Source organism: Labeo rohita, chromosome 25 (assembly GCF_022985175.1).
Source record: "Labeo rohita strain BAU-BD-2019 chromosome 25, IGBB_LRoh.1.0, whole genome shotgun sequence".
Classification (NCBI taxonomy): Eukaryota; Metazoa; Chordata; class Actinopteri; order Cypriniformes; family Cyprinidae; genus Labeo; species Labeo rohita.
In genome coordinates, this window is record NC_066893.1 from 13,730,332 (window position 1) to 13,753,254 (window position 22,923).

The 22,923-nt window shown below is 32.0% G+C and overlaps 3 protein-coding genes across 3 annotated transcripts; 1 reads left to right on the forward strand and 2 right to left on the reverse strand.

Moving 5' to 3' along the window:
• The first annotated feature begins 139 nt into the window (after positions 1-139).
• Positions 140-9,495, forward strand: si:ch211-59o9.10 (uncharacterized protein LOC561841 homolog). The gene is made up of 11 exons (XM_051100323.1): positions 140-255; positions 624-862; positions 992-1,046; positions 3,049-3,550; positions 4,622-4,767; positions 4,843-4,923; positions 5,008-5,131; positions 6,394-6,503; positions 6,590-6,711; positions 6,784-6,883; positions 9,168-9,495. The coding sequence occupies exons 2-11, from the start codon at positions 687-689 to the stop codon at positions 9,225-9,227; spliced, it is 1,476 nt and encodes a 491-aa protein (XP_050956280.1). The 5' UTR covers positions 140-255; positions 624-686; the 3' UTR covers positions 9,228-9,495.
• Positions 9,413-11,859, reverse strand: lyrm5b (LYR motif containing 5b). The gene is made up of 3 exons (XM_051100324.1): positions 11,788-11,859; positions 11,538-11,619; positions 9,413-9,845 (listed from the first exon to the last, which is right to left on the reverse strand). Exons 2-3 carry the CDS (start codon positions 11,580-11,582, stop codon positions 9,636-9,638), a joined length of 255 nt encoding a protein of 84 aa, XP_050956281.1. The 5' UTR covers positions 11,583-11,619; positions 11,788-11,859; the 3' UTR covers positions 9,413-9,635.
• A 186-nt stretch (positions 11,860-12,045) lies between these two features.
• nedd1 (NEDD1 gamma-tubulin ring complex targeting factor) lies at positions 12,046-22,913 on the reverse strand. Its single transcript, XM_051099972.1, has 17 exons — positions 22,719-22,913; positions 22,074-22,217; positions 21,869-21,963; positions 21,669-21,785; positions 21,413-21,553; positions 19,412-19,641; positions 19,127-19,328; positions 17,554-17,707; positions 17,287-17,418; positions 17,123-17,167; positions 16,914-17,018; positions 15,680-15,724; positions 15,394-15,566; positions 15,133-15,316; positions 14,940-15,054; positions 12,927-12,993; positions 12,046-12,824 (listed from the first exon to the last, which is right to left on the reverse strand). Exons 2-17 carry the CDS (start codon positions 22,207-22,209, stop codon positions 12,720-12,722), a joined length of 2,046 nt encoding a protein of 681 aa, XP_050955929.1. The 5' UTR covers positions 22,210-22,217; positions 22,719-22,913; the 3' UTR covers positions 12,046-12,719.
• Between the last annotated feature and the right edge of the window lie 10 nt (positions 22,914-22,923).

The window sequence follows — 22,923 nt, forward strand, 5'->3', positions numbered from 1 at the left end:
ATTTTCATAGGAGCCTGAAAAAAAAAACTTAGAAAGAAAAATGACATTAGAACAAAATAAAGCTATATAAGCAAAAATTGCAAAACGTTAGGATCCTTTAAGTGCAAATCCAACGATGCATGTACCGGAAGTGGCGTAACCGGAAGAAAAACCGAAAGTTGTATGGCGGTGTTTTCCATTGTGACTTCGCTATTTGCTGATGCAGTATTTAAGCGAAGATTTTTGCTTCTCGTAGTGTTACGTTTTGTAAAGATGGTGAGTAAAGTTAAAATATTTCAATTTCACAATAGAAACATGGAGGTTTTGTAAACTATGACACTGAGGCGATTTAATGTGATGTGGCTTGCTAACCGGTTACTAGCTTCTGCGATTCAACGTCGAATCCAACCGCTCACAGATCAGTTTCACATCTCACTAACGTTACTGTTGTTATCACAAAACATACCTGTCAGCGAATATCATTAACAGTGTTTCCTTAACAAAACACTGTACGTTTCAACATATCAATAAGATATGAAGTATAAAATATTTACAGTTAAAAGGGAGCGTAATTATAGTATCATAGTTTCAATGCGTTAAAAAGGCCTTTATACATCTTCCTGCCTTGTTTTTGTCCTTCCCAGACTCATCAGCGCACAGTCTGTCAGCTATAACCAAAGTACATAAACATTAAGCCATAAGCAGAGATGGATGACATCCAGGGGAGCTCAGAGCCCGGCAGTCCTCTGTACAGTCCCCGGATGGAACCGGACACTCCGGACTCCCTAAATAACGCTTGTCTGTTGAATGAAAGTGACCTCATGTTTGAAGACCCTGGACACTCTCATGACTTCTCCACCACTTTTATTCCAGAGACCCCTAGGTACTGTTTCTTTTGTAAATATTATAAATATAATTTGTGTTTTTGCCATGCAGTAGACAAGTTATTTGCCATGTCATTGTTGTCATCATTATGAATGGTCTATTACAAGAATCTCTCCTCACTTTACAGCCCCCTGACTCACAGAAGAAAACGACATTCCAAGAAAGATGACGACAGAAACGTGGTAAGAGAAAAAGGGCAGAATGCCATACTAAAATACAGCTCTGTTTCTGCATTATGCATGTAGTATGTACAGTGTAAAAATCTTCTGTGTCCACAGAATACTTTGTTGTCCTACTGCATTTCCTAAAATGTGAGCATACTGTCTGATACTGTTACCCACAATGCAGTGGGCTTGATCTTTCATTTCAAGTGCTGACAGGAAATCTGAAGTATTATGAAATGAAAAATAAATGAAAATGCTAAACAACGTATTTATGTAAGAAATTATTTTTGTATTTTAAAAATGCAAAAATATATATTTTACAACAAAACTAGCTAAACAGTCATTTTTATATATTATACAAAATATTATAAAGATATTTATTTATTATTCAGTATATATAAAATAACCATTTAGCACAATTGTTTTACAATTACAAATGCAAAATAATCGTTTTATGTATTATAAAAATGCTAAATACCCATTGTTTATAGCAAAATTATTTTACAATTAAAGATGTATTATTTAAAACACAATTAACTGTTTAATAATAATAATAATAATAATAATAATATTTATTTCAATTAAAGATGCAAAATAAACATTTGATCTATTATATAAAATGCATTCTACATTTTATAACAATTTTATATATCATATAAAATAATAATTTATTTATAACATTTAGCAAAATTATTTTGCAATTAAAGATGCAAAATTATCGTTTTATGTATTATTTAAAAACTTTAATTTCCAATGCTGGCAAAAATCTTAAGTATTATGAAATGAAAAAAAAAAAACATTGAAAATGCTAAACAGCTATTTTACATATATAATGTGCAAAATAACCAACTATTTCAACCAACTAAATTTTAGGATTTTTTTTCCTATTGAAAATGCATATATATATATATATATATATATATATATATATATATATATATATCTCACACACAATGAAAATAGCTAAACAACTATTTTTATATATTTTATAAAATGGTATATACAGTGTAAAAAGTATTATGTTATTATATAGAAAACCATTTAGCACAATTATTTTACAATTAAAAATGCTAAATAATCATTTTATGTATTATATAAAAATGCAACATTAAAATTAAAACACAAAAATGCCATTATTTATAAAATAAAAAATACATTATAAATGTATATATTATATAAAATACAAAACTTATTTCTAACATTTAGCAAAATTATTTTACAGTTAAAGATGCTAAATAATATATTATGTAAAACAATTAAGTGTTTGTTTGTAAATTAAATATTTTACAATTAAAATGCAAAATCATTTTATGTATTATATTAAAATGCTAAATATCCATTATTTATAAAATCAATAACAAATATAAATCGTTTTTTAATAGTTTTTTTTAATATATATTATATAAAATACAAAACAACCATTTATTTCTTACATTTAGCAAATAAAAAAATGACAATTAAACGTGCAAAATAATAATTTTATGTATAATATAAAAATGCAAAATATTGATTATTTATAAAAATAAAACCAAATTAAAACTTTACTAAACACTAAAAGTGCAAAATAACAATTGTATATTATATAAAGAACAAAATATCCATTTATTTCTAACATTTAGCAAAATTATTTTACAATTAAAGATGCAAAATAATTATGCATTATTTAAAACACAATTAACTGTTGGTTTATAAATGAAACAATATTTTACAATTAAAAATGCAAAATAACAATGTTATTATATACAAATGTTAAATAACCATTTTTATTTTTATTTTGTTGCTGTTATTTTTCATTATTTTATTATTAATTACACATGTAATATGCAAACGATGTAATGACTGCAATTTGAATTTACGTAATTAGTATTACGTAATACTGCAGTAAACTATTTTTAAAAATTAGTAAACAGTATGCTAACTACATGCCATAGTATGCCAATTCTATTCCATTCAGAAGATATTCAGTCATTTAAAAATTGTTATTCATAAATGTTTTATGCTTGTTTTACACTTGGTTAAGGCAACATCATCCTGCTCAGATGTTAGAAAATGGGAAAGACAAGAACACATTCCAGGATACCTCAACACCACTCCAAGCTCCCAGAGAACAATGAAGCGGCGCAGGCTGGAAGACACAAGCGCAAGCACGCTGCGTGGACACTCTACCGTTACACCGGGAGTAAAAGGATTTGTAACGGCCTCATCTCTTTTATCCTCTGATTTTACATGGTTGGAGTCTCCACGTCCAGCAACCTCCTCTGCTTCTCACGTTTCTGCATCTTCCAAGCCCTCGTCCTCAGCTGGGTCTTCCACATGTGCATTGAATCAAACTAGTGATCCGGCATATTTAAATGAACTGCTACTAATGGGTCACACCTCTAAGCAAAAGACATTCAACACCAGCAATGGAAGGGAACAAAAGTCCAAAAAAACCAGCAAAACCAAATCTAAAGCCTCTAAAAGTACATCAGCACACTCTCATTTACACGCAATAGAGGATGAAGCCTCACTGCTGGATGCAGGTATGGATAACCAGGATCCACATGTTTAAATGAATAGTTAATGAAAATTTGCTGAAAATTTACTCCCCTTCAGACTATCCAAGATGTAGATGTGTTTGTTTCTTCATCAGAACAGTTTTGGAGAAATTTAGCATTATTTCCCTTTACATGTGGGTAGGGATGTAATGATATCAAAATCTCACAATATGATAATATTGCAATATAAGTCAATAAGATATTTATTGTATAGCAATATGAGTAATTTTATTTCACGGTAACAATATATATCACAATATAGTCATTTTTTAAATAAGATCTTTATGATATTAACATTTTTGATACCATAGAAATGTCATAGTAACATTGTCAGTATAACAAAAAAATAAATACTTAGCCTAAATAAAGAAAAGTCAGAAACTAATTACATGTTACAAAAGTGATTTAGTCAAGAGCAGTGAGAGACTTGCTCTTATTTGTTGTTTGATTAACATGAATGACAGACAGCAGGAATATTAGACTACTGTCACTTTAAGAGCTGCCGAGATCCAATGAACTGTTACACGTTTTCTTTCTCAGCTGTTTGCTGTCACTTAAGACCTAAATTACTGTTTATAAGGATACTTGCAAAGACAGGCATTTTGACACATACAAGTGTGTGTATTTAACTGTTCAAGGCCTATAAAGTGACAAAAAGTCTGTTTAACACTCCAGCACTCTACAAGCACTGTCTTCACATGCACACGCCTCTCCTCAACGCTCAGAAACGTTCTCTTAGACAATACAGTAGCTTTCTCTTTTGCGTTAAAATCACGTTTTTAAACCACAATGCTTAAAACGCATGCAAACTAGATTTTAGTGACCACGTAACACAGCAACGTCACATTAGCGTGTAACCGCGATAAAGTCTGAAATCTCTACCGGCTAACAAATTTCTGCAGGTTAATTGTGTCTACTGGTACATTGCCCACCCCTAGTTCACTTCCTCTACAGTGAATGGGTACCGTCAGAATTTGGGTGAACTGTATCTTTAAATGTCAAGAGTGTATTGCTCAGCGTCTTTTCTATAGTAATTCGTTTTGCTTTTGTTTATAGCAAAGAGAATGCAAGAACCAGTAAGTTCACCTGTATATCCGATACCAGAAGATATTGTCATCATTGAGGATGATGCTGATGAGGTCGAGAGCATGGTCCGCTCCGTTCAGATGGCTGAGGATGAAGCGTATGCAAGAAGCCTTCAGGTACAACTCGCTCTCCTGATCCTTGTCGAAAAAACAATAGAAAGGTGACTAACTCTTTTATTCTGGTGTTTGCAGGAACAGTTTGATATGGAGGAGCGAATGGAGCAGCAGAGGCAACAGAACAGATCTCCGAGCAGAAACAACCACAATCACATGGTCAGTTGGGGTTTTTGCTTTATTTGTATTGCTGTTTTTCATTGCTGTGATCATATGGTAACAAAAAGTGATGGTTTTATGCAGGTTGATCCATATGTTGGCTTGGGCTGGATTTCTCCTTGGGCCTCAATGATTAACTCGGCATCTTTCTCACACGGACCCTCCGAGCTTTCAGAGCTGCAGCAGGTCATCTTCGGAGAGCAACCCCGTAAGTCACCATACATGAGCCAAATATAACTACTCCGAAAGAAACTATTTGATTCTGCTGTTGTATTTTATACATACAGTTGAGGTCAAAAGTTTGCATCCCCCTTTCAGAATCATTAAAAATGTTAATTATTTTACCATAATAAGAGGGATTGTACATAATGCATGTAATTGTTTACTTATTACTGACCTGAATAAGATATTTCACATTAAAGATGTGTACATATAGTCCACAAAGGCAAAATAATAGTTGATTTTATAAAAATGACCCTGTTCAAAAGTTTACATACACTTAATTCTTAATAATTCACAGCTGTTTTTTTTTGTTTAGTGATAGTTGTTTATGAGTCCCTTGATTGTCCTGAACAGTTAAACTGCCTGCTGTTCTTCAGGAAAAATCCTTTAGGTCCCACAAATTCTGTGGTTTTTCAGCAATTTTGTGTATTTGAACCCTTTCCAACAATGACTGTATGATTTTGAGATCCATCTTTCACACTGAGAACAACTGAGGGACTCATATGCAACTATTACAGAAGGTTCAAACGCTCACTGATGCTCCAGAAGGAAAAAACATGCATTAAGAGCCGGGGGTGAAAACTTTTTGAATTTGAAGATCAGGGTAAATTTAACTTATTTTGTCTTCTGGGAAACATGTTACGATCTTCTGTAGCCTCTGAAGGGCAGTACTAAATGAAAAAATATGATATTTAGGCAAAATTTAAAAAAAAAATGTACACATCTCCATTCTGTTCAAAAGTCCCCCCCTTAAGAGCTTGATGCATCGTTTTTCCTTCTGGAGCATCAGTGAGTGTTTGAACCTTCTGTACTAGTTGCATATGAGTCCCTCAGTTGTCCTCAGTGTAAAAAGATGGATCTCAAAATCATACAGTCATTGTTGGAAAGGGTTCAAATACACAAACATGCTGGAAAACCAGTTAAGAACAAACAAGGGACTTATGAACAACTATCACTAAACAAAAAAACAGCCGTGGATCATTCAGGTAACAACACTGTATTAAGAATCAAGAGGATGTAAACTTTTGAACAGGGTCATTTTTATAAATTTAACTATTATTTTCTCTTGTGGGCTATATGTAAACGTCTTCTATGTGAAATATCTTATTCAGGTCATTACTAAATAAACAATAACATTAATTTTGTATGATCCCTCTTATTTTGGTAAAGAAATTAACATTTTTATCACGCACACATTTTTTTTTTTATAAATGTATTTATTTATTTATTTTATTTTGGGTTGGACAGGCAGACAACAGGGTCGCCGTCAGACCGGCAGACCTCGCAATTCCCGGCGCAGACAAGCTTCTCACTTGCATATGGACTTGTTTGATGACAGCCAGGGAAATAATTATGAGGTTTGAGTTCTGCTATTTTAGAAATCACATGCTTGATTGATTATAACATGTTTTCTCATCTCTGATATCATTCGTTGTTCTGTCAGGCTCTCTTAGCGTTCGAGGAGCAACAAGGTGCTGTAGTAGCCAAGAACACTTTGACAAAGGCCGAGATCGAACGGCTGCCTGTCAAAACGTACGATCCTGCACACAGCGCAGGAAAGACAGAGTAAGTCTCAGAACAGGATTCCACAGTAGAGATTTCCCATAATGCAATATTTTAACCCTACTCTCTTTACAGTTGCCAGATCTGTTTCAGTGAGTACAAAGCGGGTGAACGACTCAGGATGCTTCCATGTCTCCACGATTACCACGTCAAATGCATCGACCGCTGGCTAAAGGTCTAGCTTGTTTTAACAGCACAGTCCTATGGAAGCCTGTTTCTCCCTCTGAATAAAAAAAAAAATTAAAAAAAGGTAATTGCAAACTTTTATTCAAAATTCTAACTTCTTTCTTGCAATTGCAAGTTTATTTCTCGTGAAACTTGCAATTGCGATGGAAAAAAAGTCAGAATTTTGAGATAAAATGATACAATTACCTTATTTTTCTTCAGAATTGTGACAAACTTGCAATTGTGAGTTATAAAGTCAATATTGTGAGATATTAACTAGCAGTTCTGACTCTTTTTTTTTTTTTTTTGAATTGCGTGATTTTTAAACTAATCGTTGCGAGATATAAACTTGAGATATAAAAACTCTCGCAATTGACTTTTTTCTCAGAATTGCAAGTTTATACTTTGCAGTTCTTTTTTTCTCAGAATTGTGACACATAAACGAAGTAAAGTCAGAATTGCAAGATAACTGGCAGTTCTGACTTTTTTTCTCAGAATTGCATGATTTAAACTCCGTTGCGAGCTATAAAGAAATGTTTATATTTTGCGATTCTGACTTTGTTTTCCTCAAATCTGTGACATAAACTCGCAGTTGCGAATTATTTCAATTGCCAGTTTATATCTCGCAGTTCTGACTTTTTTCTCAGAATTGCGTGATTTAAACTAACAGTTGCAAGTTAAGTCAGAGTCGTGAGATAAACTTGATATATAAAAACTTAATTTTTTCTTAAATATAAAAAGACTTTTTTTTCCTCGGAATTGTGAGTTTATACTTTGCAGTTCTTACTTTTTTTCTCAGAATTGTGACATATAAACAAAATAAAGTCAGAATTGCGAGATATAAACTGGCACTTCTGACATTTTTCTCAGAATTGCGTGATTTAAACTCAGTTGTGAGTTACAAAGTCAGAGTTGTGAGATATAAACTTAAGATAAAAACATAATCTTGCAATTGTCACTTTTTTCCAGAATCGCGAGTTTGCAATTCTGCCTTTTATAACGCAATTGTGAGTTATTAAGTCAGAATTGTGTGATGTAAGCATTCATTTCCGAGAACATATCAGTTTTTGTTTTCCCTCAGAACTGGACTGAACTTGCAATTTTGAGATTATATCTCAGTTCTGAAGAAAAAAGAAAAAGAATTGCGGGGGAAAAAAATAAGAATGAGATACAAACTTGCATTTGTGAGAATAGCGAGATATAAACTTGCAACTGCAAGAAATAGTCAGAATTTATTTATTTCTAATTATCATGAGTTTATATCATGCAGTTCTAAGAAAAAAATCAGAATTGCATGATGTAAACTGGCAGTTCTGACTTTTTTTTTTTTTTTTCTCAGAATTGCATAATTTATAAAGTCAGTTACGAGATATAAACTCGAGATATAAAAACTGTATCTCACCGTTGTGACTTTTTTTTCTCAGAATCGTGTTTATACTTCAATCTGTACTTTTTTCTCAGAATTGTGACAGACAATTACAAGTTATAAAGTCAGAATTGTGAGATATAAACTGCCAGTTCTGACTTTTTTCCTCAGAATTGCATGATTTTAAACTCAGTTGCGAGATATAAACAGAAACCTTCTCGCAATTGTATCTTTCTGACTTTTTTCTCAGAATTGTGACACAAACTCACAATTGCAAATTATAAAGTGAGAATTGTGAGATAAACTGGTAGTTCTGACCTTTTTCTCAGAATTGTGTGATTTAAACTCACAGTTGTGGGTTATAAAGTCAGAGTTGAGATATAAACTTTTTTTTTTCTCAGAATTGTGAGTTTATACCTTGCAGTTCTGACTTTTTTTTCTCAGAATTACATGATTTAAGCTCAGTTGTGAGTTATGAAGTCAGTTACGAGATATAAACTCGAGATATAAAAACCTTATCTAGCAATTGTGGCTTTTTTCCTAAAGAATTGCAAGTTATAAAATCAGAATTGCGCGATATTACCTCGAGATATAAAACTTTATACCTCACAATTGTGACTTATTCTCAGAATTGCCGGTTTATATCTCGCAATTCTGCCTTTATAACGCGATTGTGAGTTGGAATTGTGATATAAGCGTGCGATTCTGAGAACGTATCAGTCTTTTTCCTTCAGAACTGGACTTTATAACTCAATTTTGAGTTTATATCTTGGTTCTAAGGAAAAAAACTCATACATAAGGTCAGAATTGTGGGATAAGTCGCAATTACCTATTTATTTTTTATTCAGTGGCTGCAACAGGCTTCTACACAATCCTATAACACATTTCACAGTTGCATTTTACCCATAATTTTCTGTGCTTCTTACAGGAGAACGCCACATGTCCAATCTGCAGAGCGGATATATCAGAGTGTGGTGGTTTTTCTTGAGCGCACAACTTCAGGACTTAACAACTACCTCACAGCTGGTCATGTGACCCTGTTTTACTTTTAAACAGTCTTATTTTGAGTGTTATTAAATGATTTTTAAATGCAAAATATCGTCCATGGTTTGAACCAGCACTGCCAAGCACTGTTGTTTAGAAAGATCCTTCAAAAAGACACGACTGTATCACACCAGTGGCAACAAACCTGTTACGACACTATTAGCAATAGCTAAACTTGAATTTCTGACTTCAAATAAAATCACTTTATATGATTTTTTGGCTGTTTTTATTAAAATAAAATACTGATTAAATGTGTAATTATATATAATAAACTATATATGTTGCCATTAGTCATTCTATTGCTGATGTTCTCTTATGTAAATATCAGGAGGCATGTAGCATGGGATTTTAGTCACTCTGTTTCATAATATCGCTTCTTCAAGGCTCTGTATTTCCGGAGGTAATAGAGCGCCTCGAGCTCTTTTACCACAAATTCTCCTCGGCTGATGAGCTCTTTGATCTTCTCAGGGTCGCGCACATCTTTATTCTTGGCAAACGCAGCCCTCAGTCTGTCTCTGAAATAGTCCGCTCCTTTCGGATACTCCCGGCCAAGAAACAGCAACTTCAAGAAGAAGAATCAGAAGAGAGGATTATGAGTTTCTAATGCCTAGAGTCAGATGTGTGCAGAATGTTGTTGTTTTTTTTCCCCCAATACTTTTTATTCTCTTCATATATATGACTTGTGACCTAATATAGTTAGTTGATATTGGGCAGACCAGGGCTAGTTGGCAATTTTAAGTCCGATGAATATTGGGATTTGGTAACATTTTAACTTGGAGGGTTTTTTTTTTCCAACTACATTTGATTAATTTTCTAAATATTTTTTCTAATTTTTCCCCACACCATTAGGCATTTAATTTATCAGTTTGTCAAATTAATGTCAACAAATTTTAAGTCACATATTTATGGGACTTAAGTAAAAATTGTGGCCTATGGTGTCCAAAATATTTTAAATTAAGATGTTTAACTAAAATAACAATTTAATTGTTCTACTCCTTAACATGTCAGATGGTAATCAGCAAAAAAAAAAAGTGCTTTCATTCTTAACTGTCTTACCTATTTTTTCCCCCAAAAAAATTGTGACCAGGTGTGACACCGAAACATTTGAGGGAGTAGTGACATCTTTGTTGTTTTGTTTTGTTTTTTGTGTGTTATCCCATAAAAATGGTCACTACCGTAACAGGCACAAACAAATATCATCATTATTTTGGCAGTGTCAAATGGGAACACATAATCCTTAATTTGGGGGAAATAAACAAAACTGCAGTACAGTTATGCAATTTTTAGTGTTTTAGTGTCTTAGTAAGTGGATTAAAATTTTGTAGTGTAATGTGGTCACTATTAAAACATTAGTAGTCACATAGTCACAACCGAAACATGGGATGTTTTATAAAAAATAAGGTATAATGAAATAACTAAGATGTTATGATATTTACACTAAATGAACCCTTAAATTCAGTATGATCAACTTTTTGGCTTTTACAAAGAAAATTTGGATTTAAATACAACAAATCTCAAATCACACTTGAAATATTGTTTAAATTGTAACTCATTGATTTACCTCTGAAAACCTTTAATAAAAAACAATATGTATATATGTATAGAGAGAGAGAGAGAGAGAGATATTTACACGGAAGATGCAAGCAAAATCTTATTAGGTCTTAAATCTTATTAAATTAGAGGAGTAATTTTCCAAAACTTTCTGAAAATAATACATTTTAATATAAAACCGGAAAGAACTGCACAATTTCTAGAAATGTGTACCTTGGATATTATACAATTTACAAGCATGCAAAATTTGTGGGAAAAGTGTTTTTTTTTTTTTTCGAACTCTGATTTTGAACCCATTCTGTAGAATGACTCATATATTTATGGATTAAAATAAATCAATAAACCAAATAATAATTTTCCATCTTAAATTTATGTGAAGAGGTTGAGTTGTTAAACTTGACAGTAACGTTACCCTCCCTGACTATAATACGCCTGAAAAATATAAAAAATCCCAAATAAGTTCTCGAATGAATAGGTTATTTCTGGGGTTCTGTAATATTTAATATTTACAAAACGGAGCCAGTAACGTATACGAAAACAGTTTGAGAAACACCTTAATTCAACCGTTGACTCAGGACTTTGAAAACGGCGAGCCAGAAAATTTCAAATAGGTTTTGCTACAGTCAAGAAGAAGAAAACTCTTAGTGAATACGTAAATTTTGTTTTCATTGCATTTCATAGCAGAAGGGGGCAGTGTACTCACAGTTTTGTACAGTTGCACTACTTCTGCTCGGAGTGGGTTGGCCATTTCCCAGTGATTCCTCTGATCTCAGCCAAACATAAACCTGTGTAACGTTACAGCACACTTTAGCTGACCTCTTACCTCTAACTCAGCGATGTTTTTGTCTGAAGCAAACGGCGATTAAAAACACCTTCAGTTTCTAGACTAGATGATAAGCTTTATGTAGTATTGCTGAAAAACTGAAAATACCAGCCTTGTTTTTTTTACTTACTTGCTAATGTCTCATATTGCCCTTTGGACGCAACGAAAACTATCTTGAGTAAAACTTCAGCTGTCATCAAATACACAAAGTCAAAATAAAAGTCCTCAACCGTTAAACTGAAGCCGATACAGTTAGAAATAGTGCTATTATATATAAAAAATACTTATTTAGGTATGAATAAAAATATAATAAAAGGTAAAAAAAAAAACCATACGCAAATATCTTATGCCCTGCTTGTGGTAAAACAAAGAAAACGAAACACAGGAATGCAGAAATAATTTATTTAGGCCAGTCCACAGGAAGACACCTTAGAAATGCGGATGAGGAGCACAGTGTAAAGATAATGGTTTTTGAGTTAGTCATTTGCTTTTTCTTGCCAAATGTGCTGCCAAGAATGTGAAACTGATTCTAAATGTCTTGTATTGAAGCATTCAAATAATCTCCAGCGCACACCTCTCAAAGCTGCAAAATACATAAATCTACCTATTTTTACACAACATGAGTGTCCTTTCATTTTTGGCATGTGGTTTGCAAAAATAATCTGGACAACTTTTATGAAGGAGCACAATCCATAGTGGCAAAATTCACACTGAGATGCTTTTTCACTCTATAAAACATTCACGCTTTTCACATCCTACGTGCCAATACATGCGTTTCTTTCTGTAAACTACTTAGGATATACAAAACACGCCTTGGAGAAAAACAAAGTGTGTTGTCTTCTTTGCTATTTGATTTTAAGGCATAAAAATCTTACAAAAACACTCTTTATATCCTGAAACAAATACAAAAGTGTGCCAATATGACAAATGGAGATGCAGACTGTGAGCGGTGGTCTGCAGAGTGAAGGCACTAGTAGAACCGTGAGCTTCTCTCTGTCCTCTCTGATTCCGGTCAGTATTTATCGGACTGACGCAACGGGAGACGGGTGTCTGTGGATGTCTTTAATAATTGGCTCGTAGTCGTTTGTTTTCCTCTCTCAGTCTTTCTATCTCTTCGATTAGCGAGTCGTTCACGGAGTACTTCTCGATCAGACCGTGGATTTCATTCTGGAAATGATGAGTGGCATGATTTAAGGGGGTGTGACAATTATTTGTACTTTTTTTTGGTTAATTAATTATGGTTTTGGTCTCTAAAAGAAACAAACATACCAGCTGAATATAGAACTGCCGAACCATCTCCACCTGTAGGTTAATAATGTCTCTATGACACGTATCTCTGAGAAAACAACAAAAACAGTCATTGATGACTTAATCACTGTAATGAGATAAGAAATTATAGAAATTAATACGTTTATTCAGCAAGGATGCTTTAAATTGATCAAAAGTGATTATAAAGACATTTATAAAGTTACTGAAGAACCCTTTTTCAAAGAAATGCTGTTCTTCTGAATTTTTTATTCATCAAAGAAACCTGAAAAAAATGACTCAGCTGTTTTCAAAATAATAATAATAATGTTTTTTTGAGAAGCAAATCAGAATATTATAATAATATCTGAAAGATCATGTGACTGCAGTAGTGATGCTAAAAATTCACCTTTGAAATCACAGGAATAAATTACATTTTAAATAGTGCTGTCAAACGATTCATTTGGATTAAGCGCATCCAAAATAAATGTTTTTGTTTACATAATATATATGTGTATACTGTGTATATTTATTATGTATATATAAATACACAAACATACAGTATATATATATTGAAAATATTTTTACGTGTATTTCCATGTATATATTTATATTCATATAAGTGATATTTATATATATTTTTTATTTATATACACAACATTTTCTTATATTTCTAATATATACATGCATGTGTGTGTATTTATATGTAAACAAAAACTTTTATTTTGAAAGCGATTAATCGTGCAATAATTGCACTAATTTTAAAATATATTCAAATACAGTTATTTTAAATAGTAAAAATATTTCAAAATGTTACTGTTTATGCTGTACTTTGAATCAAATAAATGCAGGCTTGGTGAGCAGAAGACACTTGCTTAAAAAACATTAAAAAATCCAAAAAAATCCAAAAACATTAATATACACTTTTTTTTTTTTTTTTTTTAATTTACAATTTTTAAAACTCTTTATTTTGTTAAAGTTTTAATTTTATTGTGATTTCACCACTTTTTGGTCTACAAATTATTTACTTTTTTAAATTTCAGTTTTAGGTGTTTTAATTCAAGTTAAAGTAAATAAAAAATAAGAAATGTTTGAAATACAGTAGCTTTTTATTTTTTTTTTTTAAAGTTAACTATAATAACCTTGAAGTACACTGCCGTTGAAAAGTTTGGGATCAGTAAGATAAAAAAAATTAAAACGTTTCTTGTGCTCATCAAGGCTGCATTTATTTGATCACAAATACAGAAAAAAACAGCAATATAGTGAAATATTGCCATTTAATACAACAATTTTCAACTTTTGTATTTTAAAATACACATTTTTACCTGTAATGCAAGGCTGAATTTTCAGCATCATTACTTGAGTCTTCAGTGTTACATGATCCTTAAGAAATCAATACAATATAATAAATTACTTTTTTTTTTTTTGGAATTGGTAGTACTTTTTTCAGGATTCTTTAAGGAATAAAAAGTTATATAAAAGGTAAAAGGTATAAAAGGTATATCAAAACAGAAAATAGTTATTTTAAACTGTAATAATATTTCATATTATTAATGCTTTTTTCTGTATTTATGATCAAATAAATGCAGCCTTAGTTAGAAGAGACTTAGTTTTGTGTCAGTATTTATTTATTTATTTATTTATTTATACTCAGTAAGGAAGCATTAAATTGTTCAAAAGTGACAAAGAGATTTATCTCACAAAAGATTTTGATTTCAAATAACTGCTGTTCTTTTGAACTTTCTGTTTATTAAAGAATTAAGAAAAAATGTAGCATTGTTTGTACAAAAATATTAAGCAGCACAAGTGTTTTCAACTTTGATAATAATACGAAATACTTCTTGAACATCAAATCAGCATATTAGAATGATTCCTGAAGCATCACGTGACACTGAAGACTGGAGTAATGATGCTAGAAATTCAGCTTTGCATCACAGGAATAAATTACATTTTAAAATATATCCAATTAGAAAACAGCCACTTCAAATTTAAATCAGTGATTCCTAGACTACTCTTAAGAAATTCGTGTTAACTCACCTGAAGTCCTCCAGTGCCTCATGGATCATATTACGGACAAAGTTCATCTGAACGGAGGTGAGCGGAGCTCCACGGCCCTCGGCTCCAGATTCGACTGCTGCCGCTGGAGCTGGTGCTTTAGATCAAAACATCTGTAACTCACTGTGTCCCATTAAAGTGACTTGTAATCTAACTGTCACCCATTCAAACATACCTGGTGCAGCAGCAGGAGGAGCTCCGCTGACGGGTGAATCATAAATGAGCTGGGTGGGCAGATCTCTCCTCTGACTGGGCTCAGGGGTGTTGAACGGCTGCACGGACTGAACGCGTGTGCTCTGAGCAGCAGGGGGCGTGGTTATGACGTCGTACTCCTGCCGGGGGCCGTTATTCTTCTCCACCTAATAATAATCCAGATAAAAAAACTTGAGTTTATGAATACAAAAATGTGTTGGATGATAAACAAAACAAGTTGGACCTTGTTGCCGTTTTGTACATCAGTCTGTTGCGGTGGGGTAGTGATGGGATCCTCCTCTTTGATTGGTGGAGGAGTCTGAACCACAGATGGACTGTAGCAGCGACTGCCTGGAGTGCCCAATGGAGTCTTCCTCTGGGACGACCCACCAGGGAAATGAGGTAGGTATTCAAAGTCTAGTAACACAGGAAGTGGTAATGTTGGTAAAAGTAAATGAAAGCATGCCGTTTTGTTGTTGTTGTTATTATGCACATTGCTGTTGATTAAAATGTAGTTTGTACAAACTTGCCTTTCTTTCCACTTGATACGTCACTCAGTCTGTGCCCTTTATAATCTAAAAAGATAATTATTAAACAATTAGTAATGTATATACACTACTAGTCAAAAGTCTTTGAACAGTAAGAGTTTGTATTTATTTTTTTTAAAGAAGCCTTGTGCTCACCATGCTGCATTTATTTGATCTAAAATACTGCAAAAGCAGTAATATTGTGAAATAATTTAACTAATTAAAATAACTGGTTTCTATTTGAATAACTGTAATTTATTCCTGTGATCAGAGCTACATTTTTAGCATCATTACTCCAGTCACATGATCCTTCAGAAATCATTCTAATAAGCAGATTTGCTGTTCAAGAAACATTTATTAATATGATGTTGAAAAAAGCTGAGTACAATTTTTTTCAGGTTTCTTTGATGAATAGAAAGTTCAGGAGAACAGCATTTATCTCAAATAGAAATCATCTGTAACATTATACATGTCTTTATCATCACTTTTGATCAATTTAAAGCATCCTTGCTAAATCATTTCTATAATTCCTTTCCCTTAAAAAAATACTGACTCAAATCTTTTTATATAATGTTACAAAAGCTTTTTATTTCAGATATTCTATTATTTCTATTCGTCAAATTATCCTGAAAAATGTACTCAACTGTTTTAAATATTGATGATAATGATAATAATAATAAAAATAATAAATGTTTCTTGAACAGCAAATCAGCATATTAAAATGATCATGTCACTGGAGTAATAATGTAAAAAACATTACTTAAAAAAAAAAAAAAAAAAAAAAAAAAAAAAACAGGAATAAATTACATTTTAAAATATATTCAAATAAAAAACAGTTTCATATATATACATATATTAAATTTATCAAGTGTCAAGTGACAAAAAGTTGAATCAGAGAAAAAAATATGATTTCCACAAAAGTATTAAGCAGCACAACTGTTTTCAACAATGATAATAAGATATGTTTTTTGAACAGCAAATCAGCATATTAGAATGATGGAGTAAAGATGCTGAAAAATTAGCTTTGCATCACAGGAATAAATTAATTTTAAATATATGAAAAAAATTTAATAATATTTAGGAATATTACTGTATTTTTGAGCTAATAAATGCAGCCTTGGTGAGCATAAGAGACTTCAAAAACATTAAAAAATCCTACAAACGTTGGATGAGTAGTGTACATATAGTAAATGTAGAGGGCAAAGCTGTGAAAGACTAGTTGGAAAAGTTGCCTCACCATCTCGTACAGGTGAAAAGATGTCCAAGCTGTTTCTGCCGACTCTGAAGCGATCTGTGCTGTGCTGGCCTTCCCCTTCCCTTGAGAACACATCTGTACTGCCCCCTAAAACATGAGAGAAATGCAAAATCAAAAGTTTAGCCATGTAATTAATATGCAACAGTAATAATCTCGGCCATTTATGAATGAACGCAATAAAAAGCACTTACCATTTCTTGAAGTTGGAGTATCAGCAAAACCATGTGTTTTGAAACCTGTAGAGAGGAGGGATAGCCAAGAAAGGAACCATTAAATGAGAACACAGATGAAGATTTAAAAACAAAAACAAAGACAATACACTGATTAAAAATGCAAAAGATGCAACTGATTTTACCATCATTAAGAGGGGAGAAAATATCTAGGTTTAGGCTGTTCCGACCAATGCTGCTAAATTTTTCCACACTTGGCAGCTGATCTTGGCTGTGCTGACCCTCTGCCTCTCTGGAGAACACCTCACCAGCAGTGCCTACAAAAGCAAAACACTCAGTACCTATAAAATCATTACAAAAGCTATGAACAGGGCTTTAAATGCTTACTGAGCTAGCCAAATGTGACTGAATAAGGAATAAAACCTTCTATAGACATAAAAAGGAAGGTTGACCTGTGACTTGGGCTTGTCCATCACCAGGAAATTCAGAGCCAGGCACACTGGGTGGGACTGTGGATGTTGGAGTAGAAGGTCCCGTCTGCTGACCTCCCAGTTTTACTGAGATCCTCTTATTCGACTGAGAAGACTTGCTGGATGATTTAGTGGACTGCGGAAACAGTGCTGATTTTAATATCAACTATAATCAGAGTCAGTTTCAACAATCTTGAATGGTAGAATGTAGGGGCAACTATTTTTTTTTAAATCATCAGATGTTATGAAAATTGTAAAAAAAAAAATATATATATATATAATGATAATAATAATAATAATTATTATTATTATTATTATTATTTATTAAAACTACTACTACTACTACTACTACTATTACTAATAAAATTAATTAAATCAGAAAATCATAATACATAAAATTAAGTAAATTAATTCAATATAAATTATTAATTCAATATGAATTAATTTCATATAAAATGCCTGTCACTGCATCTTTAATCATAATTTAAATAATTAATTATTCCAAGAACCTATTTTTAAAACTATATCAGCTATTACAAAAAAAATTAGTAAGTTAAATAAAAATATTAAATTATTAAAAATAAGATTAATATTAAAATAAGATCAAATATTTAAAAATTAAGTAATAATATTACATTAAGTAAAGTACTACATTAAATTAATTCAAAGTTAAATTAAATAAAATTGAAAATGCACTGCGCGTATGAATAATTAATATTTGAATAAATAACTATTCCTAGAATATATTTTTAAACTATATCTGGTATTACAAAAACTTAAAAATAAATTAATTAAAGTAATTAAAATTAATTGATACATATATACATACACCACTAGTCAAAAGTTTATGAACAGTAAGATTTTTAATGTTTTTTTTTAAGGAAGTCTCTTCTGCTCGCCAAACCCGCATTTCTTTTATACAAATTACAGCAAAAAGAGTTCAATTTTGATTTTTTTTTACTATTTCAAATAACTGCTTTCTATTTGAATATATTTTAAAATCTAATTTATTCCTGTGATTTCAAAGCTGAATTTTTAGCACCATTACTCCAGTCACATGATCCTTTAGAAATCATTCTAATATTCTGATTTACTGCTTAAAAACATTTATTAATTATTATTAAGTTAAAAACAGCTTAGTAGAATTTTTTCAGGTTTCTTTGATGAATAGAACGTTCAGAAGAACAGCATTTATCTGAAACAGAAATCTTTTGTAACATTATAAAATGTCTTTATCACTTAAAATTTAAGAAAGTAATACAATTTAAAATGTAATTAATTAAAACTTATAAAATGACATTTCTAATTTCATATAAAAAGCATGCTTTACATGCTTTAATCAAATAAAGTATATTCTCAATCTGAACAACTTGCAGAATTTCTAAGCTACATCAGAAGTTACAAAAAAATTGTAAACAAACAAATGTTTGCATGATATTTTTGTCCCCACATTTCGAATGACAGAGTCGGTTCAAAAAAATCAAAACAAAACACTACCTCACATGAAAGCAAGGGTGTTTCTGTAGAAATGTGTTTATGACTGACACAGCTGTACCTTTAACTTGGAAGTGGAGTTCTGGAAACGAATGCAGGTCACCGACGTCTTGTGAGCTGTGGTGATTTTGATCGGCGCACTGAGGTTTCTCAAATCATACAGATAAATTCTGCCCTGCGTTGAGCCCACAACCAGTCCAGCCCCATCTGGAGTGAAATCAATGGCTGTGAGTGGAGACTCCACCTGCTTATTACGAAACACCCTGTGGGGACAAGCACATACATTAAACTGATTAACAAATCTCCAGTGTCCAAACTGCATATTAAATATGATGTTTTCTCTTACATTTTGCTGGAGGTGTCATAGCAGACGATCTTCTTATCAAGCCCCACAGTGATGAAGAGCAAATCATTGGCTGGTGAGAAGGCCAACCCTGAACACGGGGCTTTGTGCGCCCCCTCGAACAAGTGCAGCTCCTTTTGAGTGTTAGCATCCCAGAGTGCCACAGAGCCACTGTCAGATACCGTACCCAGCAGAGACCTCTTCACCAGCGAGTACCTCAGATCATGGATGGGCTGCAGAGAGATCACATCACATATTATATTGTACGATTTATAATAAAACAATGTTTTAGTGCTATTATCAACTAGCAAAGGCTGCTATTTAAATAAATAAATAGGTGCAAAGTACATTTCAGAATGAAATGTGCACTGCACTGTTCATTTACAATCAAACATGCTCATGATCCAGCATTTTCAGCATCTCTCAGCAGCTCATTTCACAGTAAATGCTGCTTCACATGGACTCTTCTCTGCATGTGATGAGAGTTGAGCCGATAAAAATGTGCATTTGGAAATATTACATGAGCGAACCATGTTTCAAACTTCAAATAAGAACAGCTTATAAACCAGCTGTTGTCAACAAATGAGAAGCTTTGAGGTCTCCCTTAAGTTTTTCATCAAAACAAAATGAAGAAATTAAGAGAGCATTAACAATACTATTGCAATTTTAGTAAAATACTACAATACAATTTCTTATTTTGTTTAATTTTTTGTTTAGTAATAATAATCATAATAATTATTATTATTATTAATAATAATAATAATAATCACAACACGTATAACTATAATAATAAAATAATGTATAATAACTTTTAAATTGTTTAGCCAAAAAAAATATTTAGCCAAATTGTGCAGCCCTACAAACAAACACAGCTAACCAGTAATAATCACATTTGAAATTGCAATTTTTATTTTAAAAAAAATTAAATAGTTTTTATATTAATATATGCATTAACATTATTGTAATGTTACAGTTTTTCTGTAAAATTATTCTTATATTTTTACTTAATTTATTAATTAAATTCTTGATTTTACAGTGAAATATTACAATTTCTTATTCTGTTTGTTTTACTCAGTAATAATAATATATATTGATAATCACAACAACTGACTATAATAATAATACAAATTTATAAAATCTTAGTAGCTTTTATATTAATATACGCATTAACATTACTATTGTAATTTTAGTTTTTCTGTAAAATAAAAATATTATTATATTTCGCTTAATTTAATACCTAATTTCTGTATTTTACAGTGAAATATTACAATACAGTTTCTTATTTTGTTTAATGTTTTATTCAGTAATAATAATAATCAGAATAATTATGAATAATCACAACAATTTACTATAATAGTAAAAATAATTAATAATTTTTTTTATATATATATATTTTTATATTTTTTTTTTTTTTTTTTGATAGATGCATTAACATTACTACTGTAATACTACAATGAAATATTACAATACAATTTCTTATAATAATTCTCTTTTAATAATAATCACAACAATTATAACTATAATAACAATAAAAATAATTTAGAGTAACTTTTTATAATTTTTATATCTATATATGCATTAACGTTACTATTGTGATTATAGTTTTTCTGTAAAATAAAATTATATTTTCCCTTAACATAATACTTAAATTCTTTATTTTGCAGTAAAATATTTCAGAACAATTTCTTATTTTGTCTAATGCTTTATTAAGTACTACTACTACTAATAATAATCATAATAATTAATAATAATAATAATAATCACAACTATAATAATAATAAAAAGTATTCATATTTTTTTTTTCAAATAGCTTTATATTCATATATAATTGCAAACATTTTAGCCAAATTGTGCAGCCCTACAAACAAGCATAGCTAAACTAATAATCACATTTTAAATTCAATTTATATCAAAACCATTTTAAATTAAAAATATATTCAAAAACTGAACTGTGGGCAACAGTTCGCTTGCTTTATTTTCTATGGATAAAAATGTCAAACTCACCACATTTGGCCCATGGCCAAAGGGTTTGCTGGACAGGTTGGTCGTGATACTGTGAAGAATGATATCTCCACTAGTGGAGCCAGATGCTATGTAGCTATCACCTCCATTAAAAGACACGCACGTCACTTCCTCCTTGTGGTCCTATACAGAACGAGAAAACAGAAAGGGATGTAGATGTCTGTTTTGTAAATGATCTAAACCTCCCACCGATTGTCCTTTAAAACTTGCTTAAAATATGTTCGTAACCACGTGATACCTTAAGGCTTCGGTGCAACCTTTTAGTCTTTAGGTCCCAGATATTAACCGTGTTATCCAGTCCTCCGCTGACCAGGAACTGTGACGTGGAGTTCAGACTGACACGAGTTTGCTTTTTCTAAAACAAAAGGCCACTATGAGACACACATAATAACCAAGACATATTTTGATAAGACAGAAAATACAAGGTCCTCAGCTCACCCCTTCACCCAGCTCCATCACAGGAACCGGGGACGACTTTAGACTGGACACCACCAGCTTGTCCCCTATACTGCTGGCACTGACCAGGTACTGGTCTGAACACTGTCAAGGTAAATCAACTACATGCTCTATAATTAATAAGTATGCACTTGTTCAACTCATCTTTAGAAATGCTTTCAAGTGATTTGACAGTGATAGAGGATACTGCTGCTGCTCCAGCACACTTGAGCCACTGGATGTGTGGCACTGTGAGGGTTGAACTGCTCCACCACAGTCATAGAGGTCGAGTCCCAAATCTTCAGGCAGTCACCTGACGACACCAGCCGCGTCACGTCCTCCATAGCAACGGCTGCCAGGAGACAAAAGATGGACAGCTGTCAAGCGAGCACTATTGACAAGAATCCTGAATGACCACACAGGAATAACAGCTACATATAATCACATAATATTGCATTTTAAAGCATTTTTATATCACTTTTGAGATTTGCGAATAATTAAACATTTCGTATAGCCACCAATTTATTTTACATGTTGTTATTCGTAGTCTTAATTATTATTTAGAGTCTTAATTTTACCTTTAAGACGCTTAAAATATTCGACCAAGTTAGCTAACAACCAATGTAACGTTAGCTAGTTCATGCAGTCTTTTTTTAAGTTATAACATACTCATATTCTGTTACATAAACGCGCTTTTAATCGACAACTCTGATCATAAACATGTGGAATAAATCCGTAACGCTCTTTAAAAGTCTTTTACTCTTCAACTCGCACGTATTTGTTGTTGTTCGTGATGTTATGCTAATAGTTTCTGCATTCATCAGCTGATTAGCAGCAACAGCTAGCTACTTACCCTTGGTTTAGACTATAAAAGTACGGGGAAACTGAAGGGTATGCTGGTAAAAAGTTTACAATACATCCACGGTGGTTGAATAAACGAGTCCTTTTATTTGAAAGTAAAACTTTGTCATATCAATAAAGTTTGAACATCCGTGGCTCCGTTGAGGAACCGCCACTACGGCGCGCCGCTGGGCTCAAAAACAGGAAACGTTTCGAAA

What these genes read in the sequence shown, in the direction of transcription:
- si:ch211-59o9.10 (XM_051100323.1), top strand. Translation starts at nt 687, where the DNA reads ATGGATGACATCCAGGGGAGCTCAGAGCCCGGCAGTCCTCTGTACAGT. An exon ending in GAAACAACCACAATCACATG is followed by an intron (nt 4,924 to 5,007) that starts GTCAGTTGGGGT and finishes GGTTTTATGCAG; the next exon opens with GTTGATCCATATGTTGGCTT. An exon ending in CACAGCGCAGGAAAGACAGA is followed by an intron (nt 6,712 to 6,783) that starts GTAAGTCTCAGA and finishes CTCTCTTTACAG; the next exon opens with TTGCCAGATCTGTTTCAGTG.
- lyrm5b (XM_051100324.1), bottom strand. Translation starts at nt 11,582, where the DNA reads ATGGCCAACCCACTCCGAGCAGAAGTAGTGCAACTGTACAAAACT. An exon ending in TAGTGCAACTGTACAAAACT is followed by an intron (nt 9,846 to 11,537) that starts GTGAGTACACTG and finishes TTCTTCTTGAAG; the next exon opens with TTGCTGTTTCTTGGCCGGGA.
- nedd1 (XM_051099972.1), bottom strand. Translation starts at nt 22,209, where the DNA reads ATGGAGGACGTGACGCGGCTGGTGTCGTCAGGTGACTGCCTGAAGATT. An exon ending in TGATGGAGCTGGGTGAAGGG is followed by an intron (nt 21,786 to 21,868) that starts GTGAGCTGAGGA and finishes CTTTTGTTTTAG; the next exon opens with AAAAAGCAAACTCGTGTCAG. An exon ending in ATGTACAAAACGGCAACAAG is followed by an intron (nt 15,317 to 15,393) that starts GTCCAACTTGTT and finishes GATTATTATTAG; the next exon opens with GTGGAGAAGAATAACGGCCC.